General features: G+C 44.8%; 1 protein-coding gene across 1 annotated transcript; it reads right to left on the reverse strand.

The window, feature by feature from the left end:
• Positions 1 to 1,045: 1,045 nt before the first annotated feature.
• LOC310854017 (NGFI-A-binding protein 1-like) lies at positions 1,046 to 15,467 on the reverse strand (the record flags this gene model as incomplete). The annotated part of the gene is made up of 7 exons (XM_083758490.1): positions 15,287 to 15,467; positions 10,588 to 10,814; positions 7,804 to 8,054; positions 6,380 to 6,575; positions 4,310 to 4,435; positions 2,760 to 2,893; positions 1,046 to 1,133 (listed from the first exon to the last, which is right to left on the reverse strand). The coding sequence occupies exons 2-7, from the start codon at positions 10,810 to 10,812 to the stop codon at positions 1,046 to 1,048; spliced, it is 1,020 nt and encodes a 339-aa protein (XP_083614616.1). The 5' UTR covers positions 10,813 to 10,814; positions 15,287 to 15,467.
• Positions 15,468 to 18,032: the final 2,565 nt, after the last annotated feature.

An 18,032-nucleotide genomic window follows, 5' to 3' on the forward strand; every position in this document is an offset into this window, starting at 1 on the left:
CCCCTCCATCAGGCGCCCCGGCTGGCCAGGGGGAGGCAGTATAGAGACCAGTTCCTTTCCCCTCCATCAGGCGCCCCGGCTGGCCAGGGGGAGGCAGTTTAGAGACCAGTTCCTTTCCCCTCCATCAGGCGCCCCGGCTGGCCAGGGGGAGGCAGTATAGAGAGCATGTTGTTTGTGAGGGTATCATTCTATACCCTATAGGGATCTGTGAATGTCCTAATCTGAACCCTGATTGTTTTCAAAATCGCAAACCTACATAAAATAATAAAATGCTTGTTTCAACCATAGAACGATCATTATTTCCTTATTGTACTATAGACATAGTGCAGACTTTTGGTCCTCACAAGTATAGTAAAAATCTCTCTCTCACACACACACACACACACACACACACACACACACACACACACACACACACACACACACACACACACACACACACACACACACACACACACACACACACACACACACACACACACACACACACACACACACACACACACACCAGGTGTGTGTGTGTGTGTGTGTGTGTGAATGTGTAGCTCTTTATATTGAATCAAAGCCCAGCAGATTACCAGACATGTGTTTCTAATCAACGGAACAAGAGTATACTTTACACCCTGGTCTAGGATCAGTGAAACCTTTAACCCATTTTGGGTTAAGGCTTCTAAATCCTAAAATATTTCCGAAAAACCAGTCAGTGGTGCTCAACCTTTTTCATGTCAAAGACCCCCAGAATTATCTCTATTGGGCCACGGACCCCCATCTGAAAATATGTAGTTCCAGGGACCCCCCAGAAGCCAATATTTTTATGTTCGCTCTGAAATATATTCAAAGATTCGCGGCACATTTTCACGACTTTTCAAAAAATAGCAGACCTACAAGCTCATAGCGTGCCACGGAGTGGCGCGCTATGAGCTTGTAGATCTGCTATTTCTCACCGCCGTTTCATACGTGAACGCGAGCAAATGGCGCAATGATAGTCAACGGCCAATCCATCCCAGAATGCACTCTGTTCCTACCCGGAAAAGGAGCAGTGAAATCACCCATCCATCCACGACCTCTGACGACCTCTCACCTCTGATTTAATCCTCTTAGGAGACGGGTCATCTCTGTCCCCACAGCGGCTTCTGCAGGGTTAAAGGTCAAAGTTACAGACGAAACACAGCGTTCAAGTTGTTGCATATACTGTAAAAGGAGTATAGAGTTCACCTACTGTACCAAAACCTGCTTATTTTAATAATTATGTAATTTATTGTGTAATTTATAAATTACACACCCCATGAAGCCTTGGAGCAGAACATGGAGTATTATTTTATTTATTTGTTTCTGAATGTCATATAATGCAGGAGCAACAGGACTTCCAAACTCCAACTTCTTGACAGAAAGTAGCTCATAACAAATCTATGGTAGACTTTTATGAAACAAACATTAGATAGATAGAAAGAGGATAATTCAAGCTTTCCGTACGGCTGAATTGTTGAGTGAGTTTAAACGTTTGGTTTAAGGACTTTTCCGTTTGGATGTGTGGGCTGTCGAAAGTAGTTTTTTGTTCCCGCATTATACATACGATGATGTCACGCACGGAGCCTCTTATTGGCTCAGGAATGAGACAAAAAGGTGATACTATATCGGTATTGGAAAAGTATCTGTGTCTGCCCTTATTTGTCATATCGCCGAGTATGCCCGTCTAACCACCGATCCCACACAGGGGTAAGGGGTTGACACTATGCCAGTCTAACCACTGATCCCACACAGGGGTAAGGGGTTGACACTATGCCAGTCTAACCACCGATCCCACACAGGGGTAAGGGGTTGACACTATGCCAGTCTAACCACCGATCCCACACAGGGGTAAGGGGTTGACACTATGCCAGTCTAACCACCGATCCCACACAGGGGTAAGGGGTTGACACTATGCCAGTCTAACCACCGATCCCACACAGGGGTAAGGGGTTGACACTATGCCAGTCTAACCACCGATCCCACACAGGGGTAAGGGGTTGACACTATGCCAGTCTAACCACCGATCCCACACAGGGGTAAGGGGTTGACACTATGCCAGTCTAACCACCGATCCCACACAGGGGTAAGGGGTTGACACTATGCCAGTCTAACCACAGATCCCACACAGGGGTAAGGGGTTTACACTATGCCAGTCTAACCACCGATCCAACACAGGGGTAAGGGGTTGACACTATGCCAGTCTAACCACCGATCCCACACAGGGGTAAGGGGTTGACACTATGCCAGTCTAACCAGCGATCCCACACAGGGGTAAGGAAGGGGTTGACACTATGCCAGTCTAACCACCGATCCCACACAGGGGTAAGGGGTCGACACTATGCCAGTCTAACCACCGATCCCACACAGGGGTAAGGGGTTGACACTATGGCTTCAGGAAGGAGATATGGTGTACCAGCATACAATAAGGTCAGACTAAAGAGGTCCTTATTTGTCCACCAGTCGACCTTGAGGCTTAATCAGGAGTTGTAGTAGCCACGGGGTAATCTAAGCGGTGGATATTGCTCTTGTCTTCATGTCTCTATGTATGTAAATTGTCTTGTTCTTTGTGTTATGTCAAATGTGTGTATATATGTGTTTCTGCATACTTGGCTGCTGGGTCGCAAGACAAATTTCAGTGTGAACTGACAATAAAGTACTATATCATATCATATCAGTAATAGTACAATGGGTAGTAACAGTACATACTTGGAGGTGCGGTAGGTGTACTTGTAGGTAGTAACAGTACATACTTGGAGGTGCGGTAGGTGTATTTGTAAGTGACCTCTCTAGAGATCTGTCTGGCCAGGCCGAACAGCTCATCTCTTCTGGTCAGCAGCGCCATGTCTCGCATACACAGCTGGGCTGCCGCCTCGTTCACCGTCAACTGGAGCCAAATATGCACAATATACCATATTATGAGACAGTAATACACACACACACATTGGAACCAAATGGACCCTGTGGTAAATGGAAAATGGTGCATTTATATAGCGCCTTTATCCAAGGCGCTTTACAGAGATTGTGCATTACATTCACCCATTCACACACACATTCATACACCGATGGCAGCAGAAACCATGCAAGGCACCAACTAGCACATCGGGAGCAATCAGGGGTTCAGTGTCTTGCTCAAGGACACTTCGACAGTAACTCTGGGGGAGCCCGGGTTCGAACTGGCAACCTTACGGTTACCATCCAGGCACTCTACCCCTGAGCCACCGCCGCCCTTGTGCAGCTACAGGTCTGTAACTCTGCGAGTGTACAAATAGTTGCTGTTTCTGTGTTGTTTTTTATCATTACCACACCATAGACAACCAATATAAGGCTAAACTTGTCTTCTACATCCTGACAGTTTTCTGAAAAAGCCATGTTTCTATGTCAGTGGTTATTCGATTTTTCAAAAACAGCAGATCAACAAGCTCGTAGCGCGCCACTCGGTGGCGCGCTATGAGCTTGTAGATCTGCTGTTTTTCAATAGCTAAAGCATGGTACAAATGGCACAAAAATGGACCGTTTGGCTGTAATTGCATAATAGGGCATAGCAGTGCCGTCCAAATTGTGGAGCCACAGATAATAAATAATATATAATAAAAATACACTCTTTCCCATAGAAATGTTGGGAATATTTTAAGGCTGGAACCAAGCCCGGTGAATCATGACCACAAAACATTAGATTGTGTGTCAAAACAATATTTATATTGTTATTAGGGATGTGTAAATGTGTCCAAAATGAAAATCGATTTGTATAATTCAATATTAACGATTAATCGATTAATCGTTTTTTGGGGGGGGGGATTTTTTTTTCCTTTTTTTTTTTTTTTAAATGAACCCTACAAATAAAAAAAATCTTCCCCCCAAGGGTCCATTTGGTTACTAACTCCATCTTTTAAATGAGGACCACTGGTGGTCCCTGGACCACTGTTGATCCATTTGATCACCATAGCAACCCCAGCCTAGGCCTGATTAGGTAAATTCCCTACACCTGCTAAATCCTCCAAACCTGTATCTTGATTGGAATCAATCTCCACTCACACTCCTCTCAGTCATGCAGCTACACAGACACATCCCAGGCACACTTTGGTAGGCCTATAGCCCTGTCCTGTTTGGATGACAATATTGCCTTTCCAACAGATTTTCATTAAAATAAAATAAACAGAAAAAAGAAAAAAAAAAGAAAAAAAAACGATTATCGATTATTAATTTTCATAATCGATTTCGGGTCCTATAAACGATAATCGATTAATCGATTAATCGGACCCATCCCTAATTGTTATTTATATCTTGTATAATATGATGGTACCTCGTGCAGGGTGAGGTGTTTCCCGTCTCGCCTCTTGGAGTCAAACCGCCCGTAGATGGCGCTGTACTTGCGGATCTCGTCCTCTCGGCGAGGGTCGTCGTCGGACAGATCAAATATGTGTCCCACCTGTTGGTTAGCATGGTGATAATATTATATAACCCGTTAGCATTGTGATAATATAAATGGTACAGTTATCATTATGAACCAAGGGCCGGGCCATAATTTTCTTATATATATTTTTTATCCCACGATTTTTGTAACCCATTTTTCACCCCTGTGTCAATCATCTAATGTGATCCTGGGCTCTACACACCCTCCGCCAGCCTAGTCCCCATATATGGGGGACAAGGGGAGAGCAACCTAGTCCCCATATATGGGGGACAAGGGGAGACCAACCTAGTCCCCATATATGGGGGACAAGGGGAGACCAACCTAGTCCCCATATATGGGGGACAAGGGGAGAGCAACGGACTTAACTCATGCTTCCTTCATGCCTGAGTGTCCAAGTTGCTCCTTTACACCTGACAGGGGGGAGTTTCCCTGGTTGGACGTATAGCGCGTGGAAGGAACACGTTATTCCAACCAGTTCCTTTCCCCTCCATCAGGCGCCCCGGCTGGCCAGGGGGAGGCAGTTTAGAGACCAGGATTACTGCATGTTTTTGTGAGGGTACCTACCCTAGGGGACACGGGGAGAACATGTGAGGGTACCTACCCTAGGGGACACGGGGAGAACATGTGAGGGTACCTACCCTAGGGGACACGGGGAGAACATGTGAGGGTACCTACCCTAGGGGACACGGGGAGAACATGCAAACTCCACACAGAAAGGCCCTTTGGCCAACCCTGCCTTCGGGTATGGGCACTGATGACGCGGAGGAGGAAACACGCCGCCAGCACCCACAGCGCCCCGAGCGGGACGGGCCATAATTTTCAGGCCCGTTGAGAACTCTACAACAGGGTTCTGTATGAACGACTGGGTTCTGTATGAATGACAGGTGTGTTGCCCTATGCAGTGTGTTGCCCCCCTCGGTGTGTTGTCCTATGCAGTGTGTTGCCCACCTCGGTGTGTTGCCCTATGCAGTGTGTTGCCCCCCTCGGTGTGTTGCCCTATGCAGTGTGTTGCCCCCCTCGGTGTGTTGCCCTATGCAGTGTGTTGCCCCCCTCGGTGTGTTGCCCTATGCAGTGTGTTGCCCCCCTCGGTGTGTTGTCCTATGCAGTGTGTTGCCCCCCTCGGTGTGTTGCCCCCCTCGGTGTGTTGCCCCCCTCGGTGTGTTGCCCCCCTCGGTGTGTTGCCCTATGCACACAGTGCGTATTGTGAGTATAGGTATAGCGACGGCACTGAGAGTATGACATGAACATATTTGAAGCCACTGTCCTAAAGCCACTGTCCTAAAGCCACTGTCCTAAAGCCACTGTCCTAAAGCCACTGTCCTAAAGCCACTGTCCTAAAGCCACTGTCCTAAAGCCGCTGTCCTAAAGCCACTGTCCTAAAGCCACTGTCCTAAAGCCACTGTCCTAAAGCCACTGTCCTAAAGCCGCTGTCCTAAAGCCACTGTCCTAAAGCCACTGTCCTAAAGCCACTGTCCTAAAGCCACTGTCCTAAAGCCGCTGTCCTAAAGCCGCTGTCCTAAAGCCGCTGTCCTAAATCCACTGTCCTAAAGCCACTGTCCTAAAGCCACTGTCCTAAAGCCACTGTCCTAAAGCCACTGTCCTAAAGCCGCTGTCCTAAAGCCGCTGTCCTAAAGCCACTGTCCTAAAGCCACTGTCCTAAAGCCACTGTCCTAAAGCCACTGTCCTAAAGCCACTCTCCTAAAGCCACTCTCCTAAAGCCACTGTCCTAAACCAGTGGTTCCCAAACTTTTTACCTCAAGATCCAAAAAAAGAAATTATAAATTTGCCTGGGACCCAAACTAGTGAAAATAGCAGATTTACAAGCTCACAACGCGGAAAAAATATATAGGCCTATAGGGACCCATAAAAATGGGTTTGGTGTTCTAAACCACTGTACTGTAACAAATAACATCTTTATCATGTTACTAAAATGCCACAGATGCGTTCCGTATGTCTCACCATCTTGGCCAGCTTCTTGTTGGTCTTCAGCTGGTCTCGGACCTCGGCCAGGTCGCTCTTGGGCAGGCCGGGCGTCATGCGCTCCACACACTCCAGAACCGACTGGACCGCCGCCGAGTCCAGAGCCTCCAGCCCGTCCCGAGGGGACGACGGGGACCCCAGGTCCGACGGAGACAGGCTCTGCTCGCTGTCGTTGCTGTGGTGGGGAGGGGAGGGGAGGGGAGGAGAGGAGGGGAGGGGAGGGGAGGGGAGGGGAGAGGAGAGGAGAGGAGAGGAGAGGAGAGGAGAGGAGAGGAGAGGAGAGGAGAGGAGAGGAGAGGAGAGGAGAGGAGAGGAGAGGAGAGGAGAGGAGAGGAGAGGAGAGGAGAGGAGAGGAGAGGAGAGGAGAGGAGAGGAGAGGAGAGGAGAGGAGAGGAGAGGAGAGGAGAGGAGGAGAGGAGAGGAGAGGAGACCACCCCCCAAACAACATATAACCCATGGTTAGTTACTTTCAGTCAGTCGTTCTCATGTTTCTGTGTCAGTCGTTCTCATGTTTCTGTGTCAGTCGTTCTCATGTTTCTATGTCAGTCGTTCTCATGTTTCTATGTCAGTCGTTCTCATGTTTCTATGTCAGTCGTTCTCATGTTTCTGTGTCAGTCGTTCTCATGTTTCTGTGTCAGTCATTCTCATGTTTCTGTGTCAGTCGTTCTCATGTTTCTGTGTCAGTCGTTCTCATGTTTCTGTGTCAGTCGTTCTCATGTTTCTGTGTCAGTCGTTCTCATGTTTCTGTGTCAGTCGTTCTCATGTTTCTGTGTCAGTCGTTCTCATGTTTCTGTGTCAGTCGTTCTCATGTTTCTGTGTCAGTCATTCTCATGTTTCTGTTTCAGTCGTTCTCATGTTTCTGCGTCAGTCGTTCTCATGTTTCTATGTCAGTCGTTCTCATGTTTCTGTGTCAGTCGTTCTCATGTTTCTGTGTCAGTCGTTCTCATGTTTCTATGTCAGTCGTTGTCAGTCAAGCTCATAGCGCGGCACTCGGTGCCGCGCTATGAGCTTGTAGATCTGATCTAAAAATAAACTCTGTCTTTGCCGCGGAGCTAGAGATGAGATGGTTTCGTTTTGACGACGAAACCGGAAATCAACACATGCTGTGGGCTGCTAGGGCTTCTGGGACATTGAGGCCAATGCAAATGAACGGGGTATACAACGCCTCATGGAGGAGGGTCTTGTGGGCCGGTCTTGCGGCGCACCAATATGGCGGGTGGTGCGATCGTTCATAACAAACGAAGGAACCTTTTTTCGCCGGATTTTCACGGATCAAAAGCCCAAATAATTCAGCGTATATGCTCTAAAGGTAATAAAACAAGCAGCGTATAGGATATTTGATTAAAATGCTTTGGTTACGCATTTTAATCAGTCAAACTGTTAACAACGGGACCAATCTGTACCTGGACCAGAACCTGCATGCGACGGCATCGCTGCCGCCCTGTAGAGGCGAGCCTCCGCCTCCGCCCCGCTCCCCTCTGGCGCCCTCCATCTTGCCGGAGGCGTCGGAGCAGGCCGCCGCGGTCAGGGCTTTGGGCGCCATCTTCCCGCCGGGCAGCGCCAGGGTGGGAGAGCCCTCTGGCAGCTTGTAGACCGGGATGCTGCACACCGGCAGAGAGGTCAGAGGCTGGTTGAACAGAGACGGGTTGGTGACCTGGAAGTCATTTAAAAAAGATTAGTGAGTGAGTGAGTGAGTGGCTGGCTGTGATATTATAATGGCCTGCCATTTCATTAACCCATTCTGACCCGAGATCAGATTCTAAAAATGTCTTCTACATCCCGACGGTTTTCTGAAAAAGCTACGTTTCTATGTCAGTCGTTCTTCGATTTTTCAAAAATAGCAGATCTACAAGCTCGTAGCGCACCACCGAGTGGCGCGCTACGAGCTTGTAGATCTGCTATTTTTCAATAGCTAAAGCATAACGTAATGCTAACACCAGCAACTACAGGACTAACACAGCCTCATATATATATCTGTGTGTACGCAACTCAAATTCGACACGCGCGTTCCACACCCCCACAGGGAGTCCAGTGCCCGGTGCGAGTCGGTCGGACCCACGGTTGTCCAGAACCGCCACAAAAGGCTACTGCCCGGGCTCTGGGGCGCCGCTATCATCATACTGTACATCAAAGACTGTGATTGGCCGATTTGCTCAGACACATATACAGTAGCGTAAATTATCCTTTCATTGTCAATTGGCAAATGTGGACACAATGCAGTATATAGGAGGGGCTCAAAACCCTAAAAAAAACCCACATTTACAAGTATACAATTTTGAGGTATTTGAGGGCCTCTCATTGAGGGCCCTCTCATTGAGGGCCCTCTCATTTGAAAGTGTCTGTGACGTATTTTAAATAATGATAGAACTTGTTTTGACTGTCACTCACAATACACAAGTTTAAGTCCCATCGCCCCCTCCAAACTAACCTCACATCACCAGGCTTTCCACCTCCAAAACAACTGATGCAGGTTCATGACGAGCCTTTCATAACCGCCAGCTCAACTGGTATCAATTGCTTAATTGTTATTTATTAATGTGTATATTGTATGTGAATGAATGGTGTTGTTTGACCTGTAAAGGGAAGCCTTTATATTGTCTGTGCATTTGTTCATGAAGTGCTAATGGTTTATTCCACCATAACCACTTACATAAGTATCACAGCCATATTATAATTGCAGTTTTTGCACACATATAATGTCTATAAATGTCTTCTCCGAAAATAGCCGATCTGCAGCCCGTGAGCTTGTAGATGAGACAGATATGAATTATCGGTTTATTAATATAGGTCGGTTTGCACCCACACAAATGTACAGTATAATAAACATAGGCCTAATAATAATAAACGTGGGCCATGAGATAATTATGTCTGCAGGTTTTCACTGTGGAAGCATTACATGTATAAGTATTATCTCTGACTCCACAAAGCCATTGATTCACCTTCAACTATACCGTGGATAACTGCTGCATGTCAATACGCCATCTCCACTGTCACGCCATCTCCATTGTCTTTCATGTCATGTTGTGTGAAACAGTGTTGTTTTTGGCAGCAAATTTCTATTTTAGTTTAGTCATAGTCTTTGGACTGAAACTTCATTTAGTTTTAGTCACATTTTAGTCACCTGGAATGTCTTAGTGTTAGTCTAGTTTTAGTCGACTAAATGTCATAAGATTTTAGTGGACTAAATCTACGATTGATTTAGTCGACTAAAATGTATTTTGGCGGATCTTGATGCCGTCGTAATGAGTGTTTTTACACTTGCTGAAAATAGCTGATCTACAAGCTCACAACGTTGTGAGCTTGTAGATCAGCTATTTTCAGCATGCAACCAAGTGTAAAATGACTTATACTGGATCTCTTCCACTGGATCTCGTCCACTAGTCCCTTCCTAACATTTTAGTCTAGTTTTTATTTGTCGACGAAATTGTCAGTATATTTAGTCTTAGTTGTAGTCATCGTAGCTTAGTTTTCATTTAGTTTCCATTTGTTTTTGTCAGAGAAAATAGGTAGTCGACGAACATTTTTCGTCTTAGTTTTAGTCGACGAAAACAACACTGGTGTGAAATGCATATTTTACAATATAGGTAATACAACATACATGTCTGTTCTAATATAGCCTACACTACGCATGCGCCAAAAGCAAGGAGTACATTGCAGAAGGATAGGCCAACACCCCCCCCCCCCCCCCCCCCCCCCCAAAAAAAAAGAAGAAAATATCAATGATAACTAAAATATCAATGATAATCAGTCGGTTGGATTAGTTATGATTTTCCCACACGTCGTACTTTAGCTTGTAGGCCTGCTAGTTTTTAAAAATCTTAAAAATGCGTCACAAATCTTTGAATATATATTCTTTCAGAGCAAACGATTTTGCTTATTTCGACGTCAGGCCTAAATGTGTTAAGGGGGTCCCTGTCCATGGGTTAATTTATAATTAGTAGTAATTTGGGGGTCCTTAACCCATTCTGAATGGGAACCCATTTTGGTGTTGGCATCATGTTATGCTTTAGCTATTGAAAAATAGCAGATCTACAAGCTCATAGGTCTGCTATTTTAGAAAAATCAAAGATAACGACTGACATTTTTAGAATCTGATCTCAGGTCAGAACGGGTTAATCAGACCAGTGTGTGTCCAGTGGAAACCTCGTATGAATCTGATCTCAGGTCAGAATGGGATAACAACTCACCCAGTCCCGGAGGGCTTTCTGCAGCCTGCGGACGTGCAGCGGCTTGCTGGCCATGCCCACCAGCGCCATGATCTCCAGGAACTCCTCCTCGCCCGCCTCGCACAGCTGCTGCACGTCGTCGCCGCCCTGCTGGATGAAGGCCTCGTAGTAGTAGAGCAGGTTGGCGCGCTGCAGGATGCGGTACAGCTGCAGCTCGCCCAGCGTGCGCGGCAACACCGCAGACATGCCTGGAGGAGAGAACACAACCACCCCGAAAACATGGGTCACATGGGTCATACAGCTGCAGCTCGCCCAGCGTGCGCGGCAACACCGCAGACATGCCTGGAGGAGAGAACACAACCACCCCGAAAACATGGGTCACATGGGTCATACAGCTGCAGCTCGCCCAGCGTGCGGGGCAACACCGCAGACATGCCTGGAGGAGAGAACACAACCACCCCGAAAACATGGGTCACATGGGTCATACAGCTGCAGCTCGCCCAGCGTGCGGGGCAACACCGCAGACATGCCTGGAGGAGAGAACACAACCACCCCGAAAACATGGGGCATTGTGCGCTTATAATCCATTCTGACCTGAGATCAGATTCATACGAGGTTTCCACTGGACACACACTGGTCTGATGAACCCATTCTGACCTGAGATCAGATTCTAGAAATGTCAGTCGCTCTTCGAATTTTTCAAAAATAGCAGACCTACAAGCTCGTATCGCGCCACTCGTGGCGCGATATGAGCTTGTAGATCTGCTATTTTTCAATAGCTAAAGCATAACATGATGCTGACACCAAAATGGGTGCCCGTTAAACCCATTCTGACCTGAGATCAGATTCTAAAGATGTCTTCTACATCCTGACAGTTTTCCATTCTGACCTGAGATCAGATTCTAAATAATTATGTTCTTCTACATCCTGACAGTTTTCCATTCTGACCTGAGATCAGATTCTAAAAATGTTCTTCTACATCCTGACAGTTTTCATTCTGACCTGAGATCAGATTCTAAAAATGTCTTCTACATCCTGACAGTTTTCCATTCTGACCTGAGATCAGATTCTAAAAATGTTCTACATCCTGACAGTTTTCCATTCTGACCTGAGATCAGATTTTAAAGATGTCTTCTACATCCTGACAGTTTTCCATTCTGACCTGAGATCAGATTCTAAAAATGTTCTTCTACATCCTGACAGTTTTCTGAAAAAGCTATGTTTCTATGTCAGTCGTTCTTCGATTTTTCAAAAATAGCAGACCTACAAGCTCGTAGACATACAAGCTTGTATATCTGCTATTTTTCAATAGCTAAAGCATAAAGTAATGCTAACACCAAAAGGGGTTCCCGCCCCCAAAATGGCTTTTAATGTCCTCAAAGTCACAACAAAACAAGCTTTAAAACTGAGCAGATTTGACCTTCCGATCCAGAGATAATGGCCAAAACATCTTGAAAACGGACGTTATTTTGCGGATTTGTCTATCGCCATTGGCGGCCGTTTTTCTTTTATAATAACACGGACCCGAAAGGCGACGAACTACTTTGTTCAACTTATTGTCGATGCTGTGGGGGGTGAGGACCACCCTTTTTAACCTAAATTTAACAAAATCAACAGCCAATGAAGGGCCCCAGGAACCCTTTACAGGGTGTCAAACCTAGTACCTCACGGTGCAATTTCCCCAAAGGGGGGGAACACAGTAGGCCGCCCTAAACAAACCAACATATAGCCTACTGGCTACAGTATAAGTGTATAAACCCATAATAATATTAGCCTATGGGCACCATTCCATTTCAGGTTTATGAACCAGTCGGGAGCGGATGATATCGCTGCATCATGTTGTAGTATTGTTTTGTATAGTCATCAATCTTCCGGAACTTCCTTTTCCCTCAAACCAATTATTCTCAATAAAAGCCGCAGGCTACGAGAGCTTTTATTGTTATTCTTCCCGTTTGAGGGAAAAGGAAGTACAACATGACGTAGCGATATCATCCTGATGACTACAAAACAATACTACAACATGACGTAGCGATATCATCCTGATGACTACAAAACAATACTACAACATGACGTAGCGATATCATCCTGATGACTACAAAACAATACTACAACATGAAGTAACGATATCATCCTGATGACTACAAAACAATGACTACAACATGACGTAACGATATCATCCTGATGACTACAAAACAATACTACAACATGACGTAACGATATCATCCTGATGACTACAAAACAATGACTACAACATGACGTAACGATATCATCCTGATGACTACAAAACAATACTACAACATGACGTAACGATATCATCCTGATGACTACAAAACAATGACTACAACATGACGTAACGATATCATCCTGATGACTACAAAACAATACTACAACATGACGTAACGATATCATCCTGATGACTACAAAACAATGACTACAACATGACGTAACGATATCACCCTGATGACTACAAAACAATACTACAACATGACGTAACGATATCATCCTGATTACTACAAAACAATACTACAACATGACGTAACGATATCATCCTGATGACTACAAAACAATACTACAACATGACATAGCGATATCATCCTGATGACTACAAAACAATACTACAACATGATGTAACGATATCATCCTGATGACTACAAAACAATACTACAACATGACGTAACGATATCATCCTGATGACTACAAAACAATACTACAACATGACATAGCGATATCATCCTGATGACTACAAAACAATACTACAACATGACGTAACGATATCATCCTGATGACTACAAAACAATACTACAACATGACGTAGCGATATCATCCTGATGACTACAAAACAATGACTACAACATGACGTAAGTATATCATCCTGATGACTACAAAACAATACTACAACATGACGTAGCGATATCATCCTGATGACTACAAAACAATACTACAACATGACGTAACAATATCATCCTGATGACTACAAAACAATGACTACAACATGACGTAACGATATCATCCTGATGACTACAAAACAATACTACAACATGACGTAACGATATCATCCTGATGACTACAAAACAATACTACAACATGACGTAACGATATCATCCTGATGACTACAAAACAATACTACAACATGACGTAGCGATATCATCCTGATGACTACAAAACAATACTACAACATGACGTAGCGATATCATCCTGATGACTACAAAACAATACTACAACATGACGTAACGATATCATCCTGATGACTACAAAACAATACTACAACATGACGTAGCGATATCATCCTGATGACTACAAAACAATGACTACAACATGACGTAAGTATATCATCCTGATGACTACAAAACAATACTACAACATGACGTAGCGATATCATCCTGATGACTACAAAACAATACTACAACATGACGTAACAATATCATCCTGATGACTACAAAACAATACTACAACATGACGTAACGATATCATCCTGATGACTACAAAACAATGACTACAACATGACGTAACGATATCAATATCACGATATGAAAATGTATCTCTTATCTACAGTGGTGTATCGCCAACTTGTTACCGAGTTGAGAATTGAAAGCCTAATATATCGGTTTGTGTCATCATGACATAAAATAGACACTATTTGCTCAGACACTACTGCGACATTATGATAAAATTCTCCATTCATTGTCAATGGGAATGTAATGTTTGTGTATAGGACGAAGTTTGTGGACGGACTAAAAGCTGGATATAGGAGGGGCTTCAAAACATTGGCCAAATTGTCTAATATTATACCTAAGAAAGAGTAAAACACAAAAAGAAAATAGCCGATCTACAAGCTCACAGCGCCTCTGTGAGCCTCCTCTTTGCGAGGGGCTGTGAGCTTGTAGTCATGCCTTTTCACAATTGTTAGTGTAAAAATGGAACCAAATGGACCCTTACAGGTCTGTAACTCTAAAAGTGTACACATGGAACCAAATGGACCGTACAGGTCTGTAACTCTAAAAGTGTACAAATAGAACCAAATGGACCCTTACAGGTCTGTAACTCTAAAAGTGTACAAATAGAACCAAATGGACCCTTACAGGTCTGTAACTCTAAAAGTGTACACATGGAACCAAATGGACCCTTACAGGTCTGTGACTCTAAAAGTGTACAAATGGAGGTCTGTGACTGAGGTCTGTGACTGAGTGTCTAGTCTACACATGGAACCAAATGGACCCTTACAGTTCTGTGACTCTGCACATGGAACCAAATGGACCCTTGCAGGTCTGTCTGTCTGTCTGTCTGTCTGTCTGTCTGCCTGGCAGGCAGGCATGGGCAGACAGTAATTAGCATAGTTGTCAAAGTGGCGTGGCGCTTACAAAAAACAGCAATCCCAAAAAAAAACAGCTTTATCCATGGCTATATTAATACATATATACTTATAACAGAAACAGCCCAACAATTAACCATATCACCTCAGCTCAGCGTGCAACAACACTAGCTATAGCAGCTCAAATCCACCCAATGCAGACACAACACACACTTTAGCTCCACATCCATCTCTGAATTCATTCAAAGGTCATCGCGTTTAAAAAAAAAAGTGATCTACAAGATCTTGCGACTCTTGTCAGCTTATATAAAGCAATCTACAATAATAGATCAGTTGTTTTTTTGGTTCAGCAAAGCAACGGCATATAAATATAAATACGGGTTGAGTTGAGACACTGACTGACTGACTCACCTGAGTTATTAAGAGTTATTCCAGCGAGATGTTGTGATTCAGCTTTCTGACGAGCAGCACACTCGATGAGACCGTTAGAAAGCCGTTAGAAAAGAACACACGATTAAACTTATACTAATTCATATGAAATAAATAAGAAAGACCTGCTTCTATGTATGGCTGTCGTGTTTGCGCATGTGTGTGTGTGTGTGTGTGTGTGTGTGTGTGCGCCGGCGGAGTTTAACCGCTCCTCTCCTCTCCTCCACGCCCACGGCGCGGATTTGCGTCACGCAGGCGCGTGGGCGGACAGGACAGGAGCGCGTGGGTGGAGAGCTGTGTGCCGGCGCTGCTGCCTGCATGCGCGCGGCGCGCACGCGGAATACCGAGCCCTGGCTGGGCTGGGCTGGCTGGCTGGCACTCTAGCGTGTGTGTGTGTGTGTGTGTGTGTGTGTGTGTGTGTGTGTGTGTGTGTGTGTGTGTGTGTTGGGTTAGACTGGAGATTTAAAAAAGGCTAAAAGTATGCTCTATTCATTGCAAGTGTGTGTGTGTGTGTGTGTGTGTGTGTGTGTGTGTGTGTGTGTGTGTGTGTGTGTGTGTGTGTGTGTGTGTGTGTGTGTGTGTGTGTGTGTGTGTGTGTGTGTGTGCGCGTGCGTGCTGTGTGTGCTTCCCTCATCTGGGACACCGTGGAGGATGAACTCCCACGCAGAGAGAGAGAGAGAGAGAGAGAGAGAGAGCAAGAATGAGCGAGGGAGGGAGTGGGCGGTGAAGATAGATGGTGAAGAAAGAGAGAGAGAGAGAGAGAGAGAGGGAGGGGGAGAGAGAGAGAGAGAGGGAGGGAGAGAGAGAGAGAGAGAGAGAGAGAGAGAGAGAGGGAGAGAGAGAGAGAGAGAGAGAGAGAGAGGGAGAGAGAGAGAGAGAGAGAGAGAGAGAGAGAGAGAGAGAGGACAAAAACATCTCAGCAAAAACTTTGTTCCTGCAAAAGATATATATGTGTGTGTGTGTGTGTGTGTGTGTGTGTGTGTGTGTGTGTGTGTGTGTGTGTGTGTGTGTGTGTGTGTGTGTGTGTGTGTTAGTTGGGGGGGGGGGGGGGGGGTTGTGTGTTGTCAAAGGTCGTGTGCCGCAAAGATCTATAGCCTACTAATAAATAAGTAAATAAATCATGTATTAATTCATTCATTCATTCATTCATTCTTTGACTTGACTTATTTATTTATTATTAATTTACATCTTCTCTGATGTATGATGATAAGAGCACCCCTCACTTCACACGGGTGTGATTTTATATATATATATATTTTATTATTATAATTTTTTTTGAGGGGCCCTAGCCCCTCCTATATGCACAGCTTTGGGTGTGACCAGGCAGACAGTCGCCTGGTCACACAGCCTCCTGGATTTTGAGCCGCTGCACCTGTTCTGACATTCCATATAATGTTAATTGATCTGACCACATCAAACCCTGTACACTCAAGACACGTTCCATATATGGACAGTAGCCTACAGAATTCATTCCATGTTGATCTGACACTGATATTGAACTTTTTGGTGTGTGTGTCTGTCTGTCTGTCTGTCTGTCTGTCTGTCTGTCTGTCTGTGTGCGTGTGCGTGTGCGTGTGTGTGTGTGTGTGTGCGTGCGTGTCGTTAATGAAACGTGACATGGATCTACTTTTCTTGTTTCTCACAGTTCGGAGGCAGCATGTTTACCACCATGCTCGCAGGTAGGCTTATAACCCCGCCCACTCACTCTAATCCATGTCTGGCTCTCTCTCTGTGTGTGTGTGTGTGTTTATGCGTGGGCGTGACCTTTTAAATATGTCCTCATGGATCAACTTCCAAAAAAAGACACAAAATCCAAGACATATCGAACGTATTCTATTACTCTGTAGGCCTACCGATGTAATATATTACTCTGTATAGGCCTACCAACCTACAGCATCAACTACCAGCCTACCAATGTAATATATTACTCTGTAGGCATCAACTACCAGCCTACCAATGTAATATATTACTCTGTAGGCATCAACTACCAGTCTACCAATGTAATATATTACTCTGTAGGCCTACCAATGTAATATATTACTCTGTAGGCCTACCAATGTAATATATTACTCTGTAGGCCTACCGACCTACAGCATCAACTACCAGCCTACCGATGTAATATATTACTCTGTAGGCCTACCAATGTAATATATTACTCTGTAGGCCTACCCTACCAATGTAATATATTACTCTATAGGCCTACCGATCTACAGCATCAACTACCAGCCTACCAATGTAATATATTACTCTGTAGGCCGGTCTACCAATGTAATATATTAATGTAATATATTACTCTGTAGGCCTACCGACCTACAGCATCAACTACCAGCCTACCAATGTAATATATTACTCAACTACCAGCCTACCAATGTAATATATTACTCAACTACCAGCCTACCAATGTAATATATTACTCTGTATAAGTAGGCTACCCTATCAACCATACCAACATCTGTCATTATTCTAACCTAAACTTGGTAAAATGCACGTCTCTGCTTCTGGTGGCTGATGTTGTCCTTCTAGTGAATGTTAGTCTCATTGAAAACACACGTCTCTGCTTCTGGTGACTGATGTTGTCCTTCTAGTGAATGTTAGTCTCATTGAAAACACACGTCTCTGCTTCTGGTGACTGATGTTGTCCTTCTAGTGAATGTTAGTCTCATTGAAAACACACGTCTCTGCTTCTGGTGACTGATGTTGTCCTTCTAGTGAATGTTAGACTCATTGA

This window comes from Protomyctophum parallelum, assembly GCF_964188405.1.
Source record: "Protomyctophum parallelum genome assembly, chromosome: 23".
Lineage (NCBI taxonomy): Eukaryota > Metazoa > Chordata > Actinopteri > Myctophiformes > Myctophidae > Protomyctophum > Protomyctophum parallelum.